Source organism: Aulostomus chinensis, chromosome 19, assembly GCF_037954235.1.
Source record: "Aulostomus chinensis isolate RoL2024-O1b breed Wild chromosome 19, RoL_Achi_v1.0, whole genome shotgun sequence".
Taxonomy (NCBI): Eukaryota; Metazoa; Chordata; class Actinopteri; order Syngnathiformes; family Aulostomidae; genus Aulostomus; species Aulostomus chinensis.
Genome location: NC_141338.1, coordinates 5,152,339 through 5,172,304, shown reverse-complemented (window position 1 = coordinate 5,172,304; position 19,966 = coordinate 5,152,339). Strand labels below are relative to the sequence as shown.

Sequence of the window (19,966 nt, the reverse complement as noted above, 5' to 3'; positions counted from 1 at the left end):
AACTACAGGGCACAGTAAGAATATATTTGACTGCGTGTCTGTCCCACTGTTCCTCTGCATATTTGAAGTATTCATCTTTGTACTGTTTCCATTGGATTCCCATAAGAACACATTAGATTTTCAAAGTTATAAGAATCTAAACCTGACAGCACTGAAGCCTAGCTCAGCTCTGACTGCATGCAGGGATTCTGAGATGGATGAAATCACTGCAGGAGTCCTATTTTTCACTCGATGGACTGCCTTCAACTTTGTTGTTATGCTGTATTGTACAGCGGCTCTACCGCTGAATTTATTTTCAAGCCGAAGTCCACCTCTGTCAGCATATAATAGTTTGAAGTCTTTATTCCTCTTATTGTATTCAGTTTGGAGTGTAAACCAAAAGTCAAAGCACACAGCACATACTGTGTACATATTAGGACATACAGAATATTCATCGCTGGGAAGCATGCCTGCTAATTAATGAGCTGCATTAGCTGCAAATACAACACTTGCATTTAAATGAGCTCCTACTGCTTAGTGCCTGCGATGTTGGAGTGACTTACTTTGAAGAGTTGATGTGACTGAAGATTTTCACACCCTATAACTGAGATTCAGAATAGAATCTTCACCCAAGGTCTCATCCAACACTAAACACACGCAACGGAACACAAACATACGTGACTCATGCAAACATAATTGAAAATGTTCGAGATTTCTTCTATAAACAAATAGCAAAGCAATTAATCATGATGACATCTTGGACACCTTTGACATTAAAATGTTCCTGCATTCAAAACATAGTGCTGTCATTGTTAATTCAGGTGTCAGAAATGTTTACTGGTATCGGACCCACACAGTCGGAAGGCTGTTATAAGACACAGGAGAGCGTATTTTTCTGTCCCGGCAACTCTGTCTCATCAAATATTAAAATGCTTTCCAGTGTTTTGGCTTGAGATAGGCCTTCAAAGTCATGAACAATTATTTAAATTGACCTTCCTGGATTGAATTTTTCTGGTATGACTTGACTCTGGCAAGGCAGACCACTTCTATTTCTGTCCCTTCAGAGTTATGGATATGTAGTACTAACATGTTGGCGTTGCCTTTTGAGAAATCAAGTGTAAATGTAAGTTCAGGCCGGCCATCCATGCACGCTGGCATCAGCCAGTCGTGTCTCCTATGCAGCGCTGTTGCAACTCAATATTAATAACTAGCATTCAGTCAGCTCCTCCTTTATTGCTGTACATTTATTTATTTGGTTTTATGGTTTGAGGCTACATGGACTGCCCACATTAACGGACATTTCTGTAAATGTGGCAAGTTAGCAACCCTTGTAGTAATTAATGGCGTTTGAAGTGTTTACGATGCGGATAGTAACACACTTACAACCAGTCATGAATCCTTTATTTTAAAGTGGCACCAGATACATTGAAACAGGAATAATACTGTGCATAAAGTAAAAGCACAACACACAAAATACTTAAGAACTAGAACAATAATTAAAACTTTAACCATGATCAGAGCTTAGTTTTAAATGTGTGAATTTTCTTCCTATGTTTCCCATTATTTTCATTATTATTAATATTATAATAATTATGCATTCAATGTGCAACGATGGCGTTTAAGGTGCCCTAATTTAATAATTTGTGCTTATGTTAATAGGTATTTTTCTGATTCATGTGCTATTTTGTACTGCTGTGGGGGCTGAAATGCTCCTTGTGTGACACTGAAGCTCCCTAAAAGAAGGCATTCTGCCAAAGCTGATTGTCAAGTAGCTCCAACCGTCGGGGACGAGAGTGGATCGACTGAACGGATTGTGACGTATCAAGTCAGTCAGATCAGCTAATGCACTCCCTTTCTAATGTCCTTAAAGTCTGTCTGACTTGAGATGAACTGGTCTAATTGAATGTGAAGAAATTCACAGACGAGACATGACGATGAATCTCCTGTCTATTTACGATCCTGATGATTATTGCTCAGAAGGAAAATGTTCTAACCTATACAGGATCATTAAACTGAGCAACTTTGAAAGCGAAAATTCTCAACAAAATATATATTTTTAATGTGCTTCATAGAGCCTCAACAGTTTCCTCTAATGAAAAGAAGAACTGGGAAACATTTATGTTTGATGATGATGAAAGTCTGAGCTTATTAGCTAAGGCTTACATGGAGAAACGGAAAAGCTTCGGGGAGAACAAACACTTTATATCATGTAGGGACTGGAGAAAATCTTGTACGGCCTTTTCAAGAACTCTTGTGGCGTTTTTTTAAATTCGGTGGGTGACCCGGTGAAAGCAGGCATGCATAATCTATGACATTGTCCTCATCTGCAGAGTTCCTCTCCTGCTTCCTGGGGAATAGATTTTGGTGTCTCTTGTGTAAGACCAGTTTCTGTGTGACACAAGGGTGCCACTGTTCTGCTCTGCTGTGGCGTACAAGCTGCCTGTCTCTGTCTCTTCAACTCTGCACTAACTCTTCCTGAAGTCTCTCTGTTATATTCTCACTCTGCCAGTGTACCATCACTCAAATCTACATGTATATACAGTATCTCCCCGCTAAGCAGTACTTCACCCTTCTTGTTTTATTTTCCTACCTACCTTTCTGTGCTATATATCTGCTTCTTCCACCCTCTCCGTCTTCATTTATTTGAATTTCCTCCTTTGTCATTTTTCAATGGTTACTGCCGTCTTACTGTCATCTATCACCACCCGCTAAAAAATCTGTCTCATCATTATTTCTCTCTTTCTCTCAACAGCTTCTATTTCTATGCTTTTCTAGATCCTCTGGAAATGTATCCAGTAAAATGATTGAGTTTAATTTTGACAGGAGAGAGAGGGAGCCGCTTCCTCATGTTTACTCGTGTGCCTTTTAACATCTTACAAGTGTTATCTTGTGTTTTCCTCATCTTCTCTTCATTACTGCTATTCACCCGGAGTGCTATCTCTCCCCGCAGCAGTATTAGACCTCATTTATTTCACGTCGTCCCTTCTTTCACCTCTCTTCTCCAGGCTCACGTCCCCGTGACTGTGGCGATCTGTATGCCAGTGGTCAGAGGGAAGATGGCATCTATTCTGTGTTTCCTGTTCACCACCCCGCAGGCTTCCAGGTCTACTGTGACATGACCACAGATGGAGGAGGCTGGACGGTGAGTCAGAGGAACACACACACGCGCGCGTGCACACACACACACACACACACACACACACACACACACACACACACAATGGTTCTTTTATGTGTATTGTCATGTGTGTTGCACAGATTCATGCGTGAAGCTCTTAAGCTGCGTTTGTCTTAAATAGAAGCCTCCATATACTCACTCCATTTTCACAATGATTATAATCAAGATGAAAGGGGTGGAGGAGAAAATATCTGAAGGCCTTGTAGCCGAGTCTGTTTTTACAAATGTGCTTTCATTAAGGGGCGGCATGGCTCAGAGGTAGAGTGGCCGTCTAGCAACCCAGGATCGTTGGGCGGATCCTCACTTCCCCCAGTGACCATTGCTGAAGTATCCTTGAGCAAGATATACCCTTAACAGATAAGCGGTATAGAAAATGGATGAATGGATGTATGGATGGAGAAGTACCAGTGGTTGACAAGGGATTGAATATAGAAGCACTTTTACTCTACAGAAATCCATCCATCCATCCTTTATAGAGTCACAGAGTTAGCAGTTCCAACAGGGAACCACAAACTTCCCTTTCCTTGCCACATCTACCAGCTCTGAATGGAGGATCCTGAGGTGTTACCAGGCCAGCTTGCAGAGATAATCCCTGCTCTTGGTCCTTGATCTGCTCCATGGCCCCCTCCCCGGGGAGGCACTCAGGTGCTATCCTGACCAGGTGCCCAACCACCTCAGTTAGCTCCTTTCTAGCAAAGGAGCAGTGGCTATACTCCTCACAGATGACCGAGGCTCTCACTTTATCCCCTGCCAACCACCCTCCTGAGGAAAAACAAAATTTGGGTCACTTGCTGCGATTTTGTTCTTTTGATCATGACCCATATTTCATGAGAATAGGTGAGAGTAAGAACGAAGCCAAATTAGCCAAATTAAACCAAATACCGCTTGTATTTTATTTGCACTGGCAGCAGCAATTTGGTTTTGCAATAGTAGGTCAAATTGTAGGGTTACTCAGTGGAGAACTGTGATGTTTAAAGTAGAAAAGTGAACCATATGGCCAAATAGATGCTCATGTACGAGTAAAATTTACTTGCTTAATTACAGCAACATGACAAGCCAGCGGTGGTTTATTTACACTCTTGACAAATACTCAACACAATCTCCGGAGCAGCAGCATCAGTTCCATCCACTCATGTGAGTGTCAGCCTTCTTGACACCAGCTTCAATGCTGTTTTTGTGTTCACCTGCTGTGATCACAGTTGTACTGCCTTAGGAATCTCATGTATCAATTTGAAAAGGCCTCATCAAAGTTTTATCACAGAGGAGCTGGAGGATCTTAAGCACAAGATTCAAGAGGACCCGTTTGAAAACAGGCATTATTTTTTAATGTCTTGTTTTATTTGTTGGGTTTGTGTGTGTGTGTGTGTGTGTGTGTGTGTGTGTGTGTGTGTGTGTGTTGTTTTTTTTATTTTTAAGGAAACCGAATATTAATTGGTCACATTTGAAGTGAATATGCCAACAGGTAGACAGCTACGAATAATAATGAATAGAAGAGGAAACGATCAAAGAAAGCCAATAAAAGAGCACAGAGAGACACAACAGCACTGAAATAAACACCATGAATCATGCTGGGTCTGTTTGTAGGACTGGGGCCACAATATCAATAGATGTGACAACACATTACATAACAAGCTAAATTATGTAAATCTAATATATTTGTCTGTGCTGAGATGATACTTTGGCAGAATAATTAACACCCTGGCAAAGATGAGATAAAATAAACTGCGAGTTATACAGCTAGATGAATTAAAATGAGCAACATCAGGTTCAAGTATGATACTGGAGGCCAGTTCAAATTCACCAAATAAATGAGCTTGTAAATTGTACCGTCCCCTGCAGAAAAGGAGGCAATAGCACGAGCCCCCCCTGTTCTCCTTCTTCTTCTACTCTCGGTCAATTCCCAGTATGACGTAAATCACCATGGCCTCCTGTTCCTACCTAGAAAATGAGGTCGGAGTGAAGGGGCCCTAAATCACAAGGTCTTATACATCTACTTTGTTTGGTCCAGACTTTGGTTCAACCAAAAAGATGAGGTCTTGGTCTGCATCAAACTGGCTCCTAGGGTGAAACCATTTTTAGGATGGTTAGTACATTCCGGCCATTTACAGGAAGTTCTGGTGGTTTACATCATTTACTGAGAAGCAGAGGGAAATGTAGTTCCCAAGGCAAGGCAAGGCAAATTTGTATAGCACCATTCATACACAGGGCAATTCATAGTTCCCAGGGCTCACAGTTCTACTTACTGTCTTCTCCTTTCTTCCTGGTGAAGGTGCAGGCGTGCCAGAATGAGAGCTTACAATTTGAGCTCCCCTCGAGTATCGCACCTTAACCTGGTGTAGCTGGTTGTGATACCAAAATAATAATAATATCATGGTGGCAACAAAGTGAATCTGTATTTTATTTTTTCTTCCCACCAGATTCCATCCATGCATTAACTACCTGCCCATTCACAAACCAATGGTCAAGCACAAGGCAGACGACAGGATTTGAGTATATCACGTTAACTTACTTGCATAACTGTAATCCATCCATCCATTTTTTTTATAGCGCTTATCTGTTAAGGGATTCGCCTATCCCAGCTGACATTGGGTGAGAGGCGGGGTTCACCCTGGACGAGTTTCCAGTCCGTCACAGGGCCATCAGCAACAATTAAGAATCAGTATCTTGCTCAGTGATGCTGGAGCAGGACATGGTCACTAGGGGAAGAGAGGATCGAACCAGTGCCTGTATAGCTGACTCAGCAGACAGCCACTCTACCTCTGAGCCATGCTGCCCCCCTGCATAATTGTAATGTGCAACTTACATGTAAACTAACCAAATTTATTTTTTCATAACAAACATCTGAACTTCGGTAGGGACCTTGGTGCAGCCCTTCAGATGTGAAAAGGCCCTGAGAAAACCTGCTTCCATTGAGTACAGTACTTGGAATTCACCTCACCTGCTCTTTTTTTTTAAATTATTTTTTAAAATACTTTTGGTTTTATTCATTCTTGTCTCTGTTTAATAATCCTTTGTGAGGATTATGTCTTCCATAAGTGTAACACGGAAGGAGATATTTCAGTTTCTTCGAGACTGATGTGGTATTTACTTGATCAAACATCTGTCAGTTGGCTGGCCTTGCTTAAGTAAACAGTTGTTTAAGTGCGACTGTACTGGAAGAAGCTGTGTCTTTTGGGAATGAGAGACAGCGAGGTGAACAAACATTGACACTGAGCTGTTTGAAGTTATATTTGGAAGTGTGGTTTAGATGTACTTCACTGTGTGCTCGTTCTCGCTCTCACACACACACATACAGACACACTCTTCCTGCTTAGAGCCATTTATTTCCGTTTGTTCTGAAGTGTAGCATTCCTCTGGGATAGCAGAACAGTTCTTAATACAGATCTAAGATCTTGTACTGTAACACTTTAAGAGTTTCAGCTACGCTAATCCATTAAAACTCTTCCACAGGTCGTGACATATTTTAGGAGAGCATCCAAGCATGGATTTTGGAATGAGTCCAAAATTATTCCAGTTTTGACCTGTAAAATCTTTAACATGAACATGTTATTGAAATGACATGTCATGCTTCAGACTGTAGGGAAGATCTCACACATGGCCTATGAGAATAAATACATTTTCTACATTTACTTTTTTATAATCTGACAACCTCTTTCAGCTTAGGGCCAGAGCCTGCTTGAGAGGAGGTTAAATCATGCCATGCACTAATTAGCATATTTGGGACACCACTGGATCGTATTAGCATTCTGCTGTGTGTCTACATCTGGTTTCTTCTCTCCTACACTCTTATCCGGTACAATATATATAATTTAAAATGATTGAATTTCCAATAGGGGCGGCATGGCTCAGAGGAAGATGGGCCTTCTAGCAACTAAAGGGTCGCTGGTTCGATCCTCATTGCTCCTGATGGCCCTGCGACGGACTGGCGACCTGGTATAGAAAATGGAAACAGATGGATGGATGAATTTCCAATCAAGCTGCTCTCATGTACATATTTTTACAGTTACACTTCGGATTGAAATGACTTTAAAAAAACAACAACAGCAACAGCCCAATAAGACACGTTAAACAGTAGCAAGCAGCTGCTCTGCACCCACAAATAGAACTGTGACCTTGTCTAATGAAATCACCATACACAGAATTTAAAGATAACAACTCTGCCAGCTTTGTTAACATGTAAAATGGTCACTCTGAGGGAAAGTTCGAGGGGACAGAATATCTTATTGTTTCCAACTCTTGTCTGGATAATGAGGCAGTTCAGCTGCCCCGCGGACTGAATGTGCTGCTCGCCGTCTCTACCTCTCACCAAACGGACTAGATGCAGCGAGAGCTGCAGGGCACCACTGGACTTCTGTGGAAAGTGGCTCAAGTCCCTACATACTGTATGCTGTGTGGTGCTTACTGACAAAAAGTCACTACAGGGCTCTTGAGAGTCATTAAATCTAGTAACACAAATGTGTAATTGGCAACACTGCCCCCAGGGGTGATGCTGTCTTTTGATGGATTTTACAAAACTTATTGGAATGGAAGTTTTAAGGCATCGTGCTGTGAATGTGTGGAAATGTTTAAAACGAGTGTTTTACAAACCTTTCGACTGTAAAGCTGTGGCTTAAAAAAAAACCGTTGCTTGTAAATACACGTGAATGTGTACAGGTCTGTTCGCACCAGTATTAGGATCAGTACCTGATGCTAATAAACCTACTGTCATGAAAGAATCATGTTTTTGGTGCATATTCCTAGAGTGATAAGTGCACTTTTTAGCTGCTAACGCCTTGCCAAAAACAGAGAAACTGACCAAATGTGTCATGTGGAGAGGAGTGTAAAGGATGAGTTCGAGTATCATCCAGGCCCCTGACCTGAGTCTTACCTTGGGTCCTACTCTATACCAGACCACTGTAAACACCATGCAGAAAAATAGTCAGACCCGCTTTTGGGTGGACTACAGTGGTGGATTCTTCTTGTTAAAGATGCTCTCCTGCCTAGAAGTATGCCCACATGCGTCAGAGCTAGCTTGACTATGGGGGACTGCTGCCTTACTTCTGGCACCAATGTAACAGGGCACCTGATGTTTACCAGTCTCACTGCTGCCACCTGTGTACCATGGTTGGTACTACTTGTTACAGTAGCATGAATAACAGCTGCAAATCTCCAAACTTTGTCTGACACAGTCCAGTTTTGTCCATATAACAGCTGTAGATGTAGCAAAATCTCCCTAAAAACATCTAATTTTGTCACCAGAATGACACCTATAAATGTCCCGATGTCTTTCCATCCATCCGTCTATCCATCCATTTTCTGTCCCGCTTATCCGTTAAGGGTCATGGAGGGCTGGAGCCTATCCCAGATGACATTGGGTGAGAGGTGTGGTTCAACCTGGATGGGTCACCAGTCTGTTGCAGGGCCATCAGGAGTAATAAAGGGCTCAATAACTTGCTCAAGGATACTTGAACATGGTCACTGGAGAAATGAGGATTGAACCAGCGACCCTTCGGTTGCTAGACAGCCACGCTTCCTCTGGGCCATGCTGCCCTTGATGCCTCTCTAATAATATCTGATTTAATCACAGGAACAATGGTTGCAAATGTCCTCATGTCTCTCACTCCTCTTCATTGTGTGGTTTATAGGGGCATTATATTTTTTACAGGTAATAGAAACTAAATGGGAACAGAATGCAATAACACTGATGAAAATAGATGCATAAGCTAAACTGGTGCAGGTATTTTCCTGATTATGACACTGCAGCGTTTATGTTGCACTTGTTCACATCGAGCACATAAACTTCAGCTCCACTGGCATCACAGAGAATTGAGTGTGTATTTGTGTTGTAAATTGAGTGGATTGAATGTGTATTTTTGTTGTAAATTGGTGACTAACTGGGAGATAGGCAAGGTCATAGCCTCCTATCATCAAATAAAGCAAGACTGTCAGGGTGACAGAGTGCTTAGCATAGCATGATTGAATAGAGCTACATACCAGCCTGTCAGTGGATGAAAGCGTATGTGTCAGTGTGTGTGTGTGCTTGCGCGCGCGTGTGTGATACACCAAAGTGTGTGTATAGAAATACCTGCAAGTACACTTACATATCATTGCTTCCCTCCATTTCTTTACATGCCTGCTCAGATTGAAGTGATAATGTAGCAGTGACTGATCTTGCCTGGTGTGTTGAGCTGATTGTTATAACACTTGAGCCTCATTACCAGATCAACGCGGTGCGATCCAACCGGGGCAGGTTGGGAGACAGGATGCTGGGTGAGTCGAGTGGCTTACTGTCTATCTAACGGCTGAGCTTAAATAAGGAATGAGCCATATGCTCCTACCTCATTAGCATACTTTGACATACCATCACAGTGTTGAAAAGGCTGCTGCAGACAGACTGAGAGATGAGCAGGTTACTCAGAAGAGGGAGGGAAGATGGGACTCAAAAGAGGAGACAAAGAAGAGAAGGGGCCTGATGAAAACATCAGATGTGGAGAGAAAGTGAGACATACAGATGAAAAATGTGATAGAAGAACAGCAATTTCATTTCTTCTATTCTCTGGCATGCCTTAATTCAGATGAGGCTTGTGATAAAATGTCAATGTACGATTGTGTTTGCAGTGTAGAGGTAGTTTTCTGCGTACTCTCTGGAATAGTGACCATCTTAAGTAATGATGACAGGAAGAAACTGGAGCTCTAGACTCAGCAGAGATTCAGCATCATTAGCTGGTGATGACCTCCAGAGACATGCTCTTATATTTGTATATCTACGTAGGGATGTGTGTAGGTGTAAACGCCGGCCAACGAGATTTGCATGAGTTCTTAGCAGTCTTAGGAAATGTCACGTAGAATCCATCAACTATTGCATAAGATATTTCCATTGTTAAATAAACTCTTCCTGCAAAGCACAACCAGTCCCACAGCCACCCACAATCGCCACTGTTACTAAATTTATGATGAAAAATTAGCTCTAAAAGAACAGGCCATTTTCTCTGGATTGCCTATATCTGTATGCAGAATCAATAGCTTTCTCAGAATTGTTTAAGCAACAAGGAAGAGCGGTTTCCTCCGGGGTTGGGAGTTTGAAAAATGACCCTGGATTGTACCTGTCAGGCTGTTTCAGAGAGAGAAAGAAAATGGATGTGGCAGAGAAAGAAGAGACAAATGTGCTGAAGCTCTAGTTTTCTAGCTCTGAGGTGTAGTCGTATGCCTGGATAAGACAGAGAAAGCTACAGTGATGAGTGTAGCAATGCTACCCATGTATTCTTGGCTGTGTGGATACAAGGCAGACTGCTGTCATCACTGACATCACTGGGAAGAACATCCTCCAGGGCATAAAGACTCGGAACACTTACAACAATATGCCTATTTTCTGTTCTTTTTATATTCACAAGCCAGACAAAACTAAAAATAAACAGGGGAAGCAATTGAGATGTCTAACAGGTTTGTGACTGATTATTATAGACTCATTAACTTTGTCAATCATATTTTGCTTCAGGGAGCAACTCATTATATTAAACACAGAGACAATAATGAATAATGTAGTGTTTCATGTTGTAAAATGGGGGTGGGGGGGGGGGGTGGCACACAACCTCTTAGGGCACTCGCACTTGGCCATGGTGACATAAGTTAACATAAGTTAACGTTATTCAGTGGTTTATGGTGTTACCACATCAAACACCCTGAGTTGGCCTCCAAACCTGTAGGTTCACATCTTCGTAAGTTTGAAGGTCATTATTTTAAATTGAATCACTTTTTTTTCTGTTTGGAAAGTTGGTCTTTACAGTCAACTGTGGCAAAGAACTGTTATAAAACACCAGACCAGGACAATAGCACATAGCATAATGCCCCACAGTTACACAAGAGCAAGAGGTTGACACGTTGTTGTTGCAGAACTGTGTCAATTATTGACCGTTCCAGTGGTTATGGCCACTGGTTTGGTCCTTTGCGTTGCCTCTGGCATTCGCATTGACTCAGTTGGACACTAGCGCCTCCTCTGGTCAGTTGGGGCATCTGTTCAGGTGAAGGGAACAGTGTGACCCTTGGTCCCCTTACGTTGCCATTAGGGAAAAACTCTCCACGTGTGACGCAGGAAGCATGTGGTAGTCTGCAGTGCTCCCCAGACCAGGACAGCTTGATAGAGAGCATTGGCGGACGTACCCCTTTCTGAGCTTTTTGGTTACCGCCTTCATTTAAGAGGTCGCTACTCCTCCAAGAATGTGGTTCCCTTACCAGAGAAGCCCGCAACTGTAGAAGCAACTGTAGACATCACCACTCTCACTGCCAGCATTAATAAGTTGTAATACTTCTGGTATTCGATTTATTCAAATGGAAACTGTGACAACAGTAGCTTACTTTAAGCAGGGCAGATGATGATTGACTGAAACATTCTCCTCTGGGCCGTTACTGTCACTCACTGCTGAGGCCGTTCAACACTCCAAATGAACCGCTCACACAGACTTACACCAAAATTCATATTTAAACTTACAGTAAAATCAGTTCCAAAGAGAGCAGGTTAATGTGGATGATAGTCAGAGTTACTTGATGGGTATATTTCCACCTCCCTAACTGATGCCCTGGGGACTGGTCGACCTCATAGGTAGGCGGGATGATCGCAGATAGAACATAAAAGAAAATGGCAGTTGTTATTAGACCCCCAGGCCCCTCAAAACACACATACTAAACACACACAATTCCCACACTCTGCTTATGTCTACAGAATGAGTATATTGGACTGTGCCCAGTAGCCTCCACACATAATCAAGGAAGCATATGCATATGTGTTCGCATGCAGTAAATGAGATTTTATATGTGCTTACACACTCAGTCACACACACAAACACTAAAATATGTATACACGCAAGACCCTCGCTCAGATAAAGTAATCCGCTGGGCATGCGGCCTATACCTGTTTGAGCGAAGAGAGATTTCAAATGCCATTGAAGCACAGCCTCTTGGCTTAGCGTAATGTCTTTTATTATTACTATTTTATTTGTTAAAAGGAACAGACTAAAAATAAACACAGTATTCATTATTTAATGAATGAGAGTAGATATATCAAAGTGCAGCGTAGCTCTGCATTATCAAATGGTGCTTTTATCAGATGTAGTGCAATCACACTCAAATATTCAATTCAGCTAAGAACTGAAATGTAAAAGTTTCAGATTGAATGTACGATTGTGAGCATGTTGTGCCACTCCTTTAGAAGCTCGGAGTGCCTTTTGAGTGTTTCGGGATGTACGATATAGGCTTTTCAGTATTTCTATCTGACTCACAGTCTCTTCAATATTTCATCACTGTTAGTTTATTGGTTTGGAAAAAAAAAAAAATAGAATCCAGGACGGATGTTTCTCCAGTTGTGTCTTATCCAGAGATGTTTTGTATGGAAGCAAAAACTTCCAGGTGCAATCTAACTTTTGTTCAAAGCATAATAGTCATCAACTTTAGTGTATTTGGGTCGAAGATTAGTGAAAGGTTATTTTTCGTTTGTTTTTTTTTTTGTTTTGGGGTTTTTTTTTTTTGCTCCTGGACTAGGATTCAGATTATCTATTTGTGTTCTCATTATCTGGCATGGAGAAACAGTTTATCTTAGCGCCAAAATCAGGAAAACCTCCCAGTATAAACCAGTACAGTTCCACAGCACAGCGAATGACAGCCAACGAATGATTATTAAAAACATATCTACCACTGCCTCCCACATATTCAATAAAAAATGAACATAATCCTCATGTAGGGAGGGTTGTCACATACATTCTCTATCTCGGTATACTTGATAAATTGGCAAGTGACTTTACATCCTATGCAGTATATGTTGCATGTTTTATATCTCTTTGTTTTTTTTGCAATGCAATTCCTTACATTTACATAAACAAATAAATCAGTGAAAATCTAGTGTTTACACTTTAGCTCATGTGCCAGATTACTCCTAATCCTCATTTTATACGCAGATTGTCAGAAATCGGATTTCTGCTCTGACACTTACCATATTTCTAAACCAGTATATGTCTTAAAAAAAGCAACATCTTCTGGCAGTCGGTCAGTCCACCACTTTGGTCCAGATGCGCTAATTTTTGGCAGGATTAGCCTTCTGCTATAGTTGGTATATAGATATCAAACAGTTCCAAGTGAAACTTCATCCAATTATCGTGATTTCTTCATTAATTACTCACTGCAGGATTTTTTTTCCTCCTTCTTGCATGACTTATTGGGGAATTCAGAAAATGTTTGTCACATACAACTGAAAGATGCTGGACACTAAAAATTACCAACAGCAAAATGTCAGATTAAAAACTCCTAAAAGCATATTGAATATCGTTCGCGTGATGAGTATATTTTTATGCTCTGCATGCAGTGTGATATCGTCCCTGTCCTGTCCTGTCCTCCACCCGAGTTAAACCTGTTCCCCTTAATCATCAAACCCCCACGAGGAAAACTTTCTTGCTTATGCCACAAATCTTGTTGCTGCAGAAAGCTGGGAATAATCTTAACACTTAAATACATGTATGAGTGTGAGAGAAAAAGAGTGTTTGGGGATAATTGTGATTCTCCGTCTGTTCTCATTTGCTGCTGCTGCTGTGTTCAGAGCACATCTGTTTTTCTGATAGGATTATAAAACATTCACCAACAGATGTTTGCAGTCCTCTTTGAAGATAGCAATTCTGCAGACTGCTGTGGATTTATGAGTGCTTTCATCAGACAGTGTTGAATTTGTCACCGTATCATCAATATACTTAACAATGTAATCAAATTGTTCGCGATTCCTCTGCACGTCAGTTTTGATAGATCTTAAATCTATAAAAGGAGGTGTGTGGCAGCTTTGGAGCTCCTTTTTTCTTTGTAGCATTTTTTTTTTGTCTTCCTTTGCTTTTGTCTTGATTAATTTATATTCTCTACGTTCCGCGATAAATTTTCTTATTGCTTTTCTCCTCATTTCCCTCTGTCTCTCATGGCTGATGTATTAATTCTCTGAAGTTGTTACCAATTATCTTCAGTTAGTTAGTGTAGAGCGGCGCTACCAAGTGACATCTGCTGCCAAAGCACCAAACATAAAAACATAGTGTGCTCACAGTGTGTACATGCCAGGAGCTAACAAACTGTTGGCACGCTTCCTATTTTCCACCCAGTCACATGCCAGACTGTAAATCTCCTCGAATCAGCTTCGAAGTGCTTGTGTTGATTCTTTCCTGTTTTCTGGTCCAGCAGTCAGTGTGTGTGTGTGTGTGTGTGTGTGTGTGTGTGTGCATGTGTGCACGCTGAGGGGCAACCAGTAGGTGACAGAAAGCCTGCTGAAGAGCTTAAGGCGGTTTGTTAAGTAGCCTTCATCTACCGCAGAGATTACAGGGAGGTTAATGTGATCATGCAAATGCAGCAGGCCTTTAGCAAGTGTTGGGTGAGATGGTCATTAAGGATTTAAGGTTTGGGTTGTTAACACCATTGGCCATTGCAAGCCCTGTTAGTGTGATGGATGCGGTCTGTGAGTAATTTTATTTACACGTCACGCATTTACATGTCAGTCTTTTTTTTTAGTCTTGTTTTTTGTTGTTTCTTCTTTCTTGCCTCATCGTGACAAAGTGGAAGTGAAACGATGGTCCATCCCAGAACGTGAGAAGGATGCTCCCAGCTCATCGCACTGCAAAAACGTCCTTGTGTATTTTTGAATCTTAAACTGATGCGTCGGGCACCTTTCGCCATTTCCATTCATTTAGTATGACAGGCAGGTTACACCAATTTTTGTGTGCAGCATGCCTATGTGCACTCACTCACACACACACACACACACACACACACACATACACACACACAAGGATGGCTCATCAGCTTCACCCACACAGAGAAAGTACAGGTCAGATTGTGCTGTGGCGACCATAAATGACAACATACACATTTATTTGGATCATTGTTTCATGTCAGCTCAGTGAGTGTTCCTGCATTTGGCCGTCATTATTGCATTATTTCTGGATGTTGTTCTCCTTCATGTGCAAAACAAACCAAACTTAAATCGTTACTCCAAAACTACAATATAAACAGAACCGTTGCACCTTCAACGTACAGCAAGAAAACTCAAGTGGATGAGTTTGAGGTCTAACCTGTGACTGTAAAAAGATCACAATTCTTTCCAAAACCATTTTAAAGCGATATATTTCATGATGTATCTGCTTCATGGTTAAGGTCTTGTTAGATTTAAGCACAAAAAGAGTGTTCAGGGTTAAAGAAAGGTCACGTTAAGGTTAAATATCCCACTTTTTATCCATCTATTGTATGTGCCACTCATGTAGCAGCAGCAGCTGCTGCTGTAGCTCTGGGCGTGTCATGTTGAAAGTCTTCACATTAGAGTAAACTGACAGTCTAGAATGAGAACAGACTCGCTGTAGTCCTGGAAAGCAGGTCTAACTTTCTGCAGAAGTGTCACAGTTCCCTTGACTGGGGAGGAGAGACTTTTAAGAGACTTACTTTATAGCGCCTTGCTGACACAGACACTCTGACAAAACATGTTACGACAACCACTCTCCCCCTCAAAGGTACTTTTCTTCATCTTTACTGCCTGTCTGCCTTGGTATTATACTATGCTATCGTGCTATTGTTAAAACGGCTGCTGTAGAAAGAATAGCGCGGAGGGGGAAAAAGGAAGAGCTATTTGATTTGTTTATACAGTAGCTGTGCAGATTTATTGCAGATTCATTCGTAATTAAAGTTTATATATTTGAACTCATCTTCAACACCCTCAAACAACATTAGCAGTGATGTATTCCAAGTATATTTTATGCATAAAATAAAATATTTAGTTACAGAAAGTGGAGCTCATCAGCTTAAAAATGACAGAGGGCAGAAAAAATAGTGCATGAAGTACATTTAAAAATGTGTCGATTGCCTGCTGCGTCTTCTGAATACATTATTTTACCAACTTGTAAACACAGTCAACACACAATATTGTGAGCTACTGCTTTAAAACATTTTTTTTTTTGTATTCTGTATCTCTGTGTTTTCATTACGGCGTGTTTTCTCAAAAATAAATATGCTGCAGAAAAGTATGAAATGCTGAAAAAGTTGCCCTGAGAGATGGGTTGTTTGGGCTTTGTGGAGCATGTAGAAGAGGTTTGTATAAAGAACATAATACCTAAAAGCTGCAAGGGAAAGAGATAAAGTCTCACTGCTGCACTGTGAAGAAAGACTGACGCAAAGTGTCAGAGGTACAATATGAAAGGCGAGGGGATGAATAAAGCAGCATTTTACATGGATTCGGGCTGACGGTCGACTGCAGACAGACAGAACAGACGTCATCACATTCAGTCTTTTTCAAACAGCTTGGCAGGTCCGGAATGTTGCTGGGGGGGGTTTGTTCAGCGTCAGAGTTTGACGCCACTGTCCAAGGGTCAGTATTTGAGTGCCCGGTACATTATCCTGTGAAACCTCGCCAGACCCTTTATGGCTTCTGTGTCACAAGTCTGTGTGTGTATTTTCTCATTATCAGTGTGTTTGGCTAGAACTTCACTTGTCCTAAACTTAAATTCTGACCTTGACAGAAACAACTTTGATTAACCACTGCCCTCTAGAAAGACTGTTTAAGGGTTTTGTGTGTGTGTGTGTGTGTGTGTGTGTGTGTGTGTGTGTGTGCGCGCGCGCGCGCGGAGGGAAGTGCAGTAAGATATTGAAGTGCATCGTGTGCAACAGAAGTGCACACATTCGCATTCATAGACAAGATAATGAAATGTTCTTTTTATAGGAACAATGGGGAAAAAAAAACAAATTTTGCTGTGGGAATTGTCTTCAGCACATGATTTATGTTACTGTCCTTAGACGTGTTGGTAGCTTCTGATGAGAATGCTGAATAATATCATTCAGAGCAGAAACTGCCCCACACATCTTTAAACATGCACTCACAGATATATTTCAGCCTATTTTGAAGCACATGAAATACCGAATTGTTGGGGGAATACGACCTATTTGGGTTTTCCAAACATGCACATATTCTTGCTCATTACGGTAAACTTTGTCAACAAAAATAAGGCTGAAAATGTGCAAAATGTTTGTGTGTGTGTGTGTGTGTGTGTGTGTGTGTGTGTGTGTGTGTGTGTGTGTGTGTGTGTGTGTGTGTGGAGGGGGGGGGGCTATAACTAATAACCAAATGATAAAAATGTCTCATTGAAGTCTTCAGAAGTAACAAACTTGAATAGACACATTAAGGTTCACTCCCAGGAAGCTGAGGTCAGTTCTGCTGGCTGTAAAGCAGTGCTCAGTGTTTCAAACCAAACTTTTATCTTTTCTCAAATCAACTGCGTTTAAAATATGTCAGAGGGATCAGTCAACATATTCCTGAATTAGTCTGACAACTTGTTGCTCAAAGTACATGATTACTACTCCCTGTTCTCACCTCCACCTCCCCACTGACCTCTGACTTTTTTCTCTTAAAATATGATGAAAGAAAATTATTGGTGTCTCTGGGCTTCAAGTCTTCAGGGAACACACACACGCAGACACACACACACACACACACACACACACACACACACACACACACACTCTGACCTTCAGGGTCAATATGCAATTAAACCTCCGAGGGGCCCTCCAGTCTTACAAGGATGCTAGACATTGAAGGAGGCATGGCCAGCAGAACAGCCGTGTTAACCCTAGTCTGAACTGAACTGCTTGGTGGTTAACCTGCTACTGCCTCAAGTGACCAGTGACCATGCCTCCCGGCACACAAAAACCCTCCATTACAACCGTCATGGCCGGCTCCAGGAGGGTGCTTTGCCCCCCTCAGTAGTATTTTCTGGTGCCCCCATCAACATCAGTCTCCCTGCTCAGCAGCAGCTGGGTCTAGCTGTCAGTGTGCTTCCTCCAACTCCTGTAATCAACTTTACACACACACACACACACACACACACACACACACATACACACACACACACACACACACACACACACACACACACACACACACTTCATATCTCAGATCTGGAGTATCTGCTTTTTGGAGACTAAATTGTTTACTGTGTTAAATTCCCTAGGGGCTGAACTTATTGTTTCTCTGGCGCGGAAATGTTGGATGTAGCACAGCACATCCCTGCAATTATCGAGCTTCACCCATCAGCCCAATACACTCTTCATCCATGTGGGTACAAATTATGTCAGGTATAATCGATCAATGTGATATAGAACATCTTGCAGGAACTGTTGAAAGTCTGAGTAAACAGTGTGTGATATCTTCCAACTTTGAGAAAGTGCTGCGAAGGATTTTTGTAGGCTTTTTGGATTTAATCAGTGGCTTCAGGTGCTTTGTTCTGCTACCAGTTTCAGCTTTATTGGCACATTGATGAATTTTGGAACAGAAGAGACTAATATAAAGGGAGTCTTCAAGTTAACACGAGTGGCAATGAAAGCACGTCGTTTCTTTTCCCAGCCAACTCCATCTCGACAAGAGTGTGTGGATGATATTAGAGTGAATCGGAGACTAAACATTCTGTGATAAGTGCATGTGTAATGTCATCATAATTCTTCTCCTTCCTGCCCAAGAAACGGTGACTGGCTCACTCTAAATCTCTCCCAGACATTTGCTGATGTTCTGTCTCCTTGACTTCCTCTGTTGCTTTTGGTTGTTGTTGTTGCTCCTCTTTTATATACAGACGTACCTGCCGGAGTGATAGTCCTGACCTTTCTATGTTGTTCAGCCCTTTTGAAAGCCTTCTTTTCCTGACTAAAGGAAATTTTGTCTATATTCTATAAAGCTGTGAGTTGAACAACTTCTATGTTGGGTGACAGAATTTAAGTAACAGCAACACAACGTGAGAGTCTTATGTGTTAAAGGCTGTTGTAAATTCCTTTGTCTTCCATGATTAATTGTCGCATGCAGCACTCTGCAGGGACGAACAGCTGAATCCTGTAGGCTTCACTGACAACAGTACCTTATAGTTGGAGGTAGGCAGGAGCAGATGGAATGAAATAATTTAATGATGAGACTGATCATTTTCTCGATGTCAAGAGGAACACACAAAGTACTACAGTCTACAGTATTTATTTCCCTATAACCAGTACACAGATACTGCACAAATCTACAGTAATATCCCCTAAGACTCCGTTTTCCAAAGACTGAGTTGCGACCTACAGGTGGATTACAAGAAATTGAATTTGGGTCGCCAATTAAATTCTCTCAGTAGTTTTATCTGCAGTAATCCTTTGAGTCACCTGAGAAAGCTCATTGGCTTTTTTTTCCCTCTACTTTACGACACTCACAGTTTCTGCAGCCAGCCACAAGACATGAATAATTAGCTAATGGAGGAGAACTGCGGCTTATTGCTCCTTATTTATGAAGTATGGGTCATTTTATGAATGAGAGGAAATGAAAACAATTCCATTAACCCTCATGTTGCCTGACAATATTCCTCAAAATGTGCAATTTTAAAGAACGTTCATGAAACAAAGATACTTTATCAGTTCTATGTGATGCAAAATTGCACAAAAAATGCTCAATTTTACTCTCATTCTTTGTTCCCAGGGCCACTGTCAAGTTGCCCGCAACATTTAATATAATTTCTTGAAATATCTGGATTGTATCTCATAAAAAGTAATTTTTAGAAGTGTCTGTGTGCCAGTACAAATCCCTCCTTCAAAAAACCTTGAACAAAATGCCGGACATTCTTTTTTATTCGAAGAGGAAAATGCAATATTTTATGATACTTGTGACAGTGCCGTCTTTTCGGTTAAAGCTTTTCTGGTGAGGTTAGGAAAATATTATGGTTTAGATTGAAATGCAAAAAAATATATCCATATATGCAATAATGCCTAGAAATGAATTCTTGTGATAGTTTATAAATCCCTAGAAGAAAAAGTGGGAAGCAC

General features: G+C 41.3%; 1 protein-coding gene across 2 annotated transcripts in view; it reads left to right on the top strand.

Annotated features, from left to right (window-relative positions):
• Positions 1–19,966, top strand: part of fibcd1b (fibrinogen C domain containing 1b) — a 128,057-nt gene that overhangs the window by 66,540 nt on the left and 41,551 nt on the right. For both annotated transcript variants that reach the window (XM_086187198.1, XM_086187197.1), the window contains one exon: positions 2,985–3,121. In XM_086187198.1, coding sequence (XP_086043324.1) covers positions 2,985–3,121 — 137 coding nt within the window. The remainder of the gene's footprint in view (positions 1–2,984; positions 3,122–19,966) is intronic.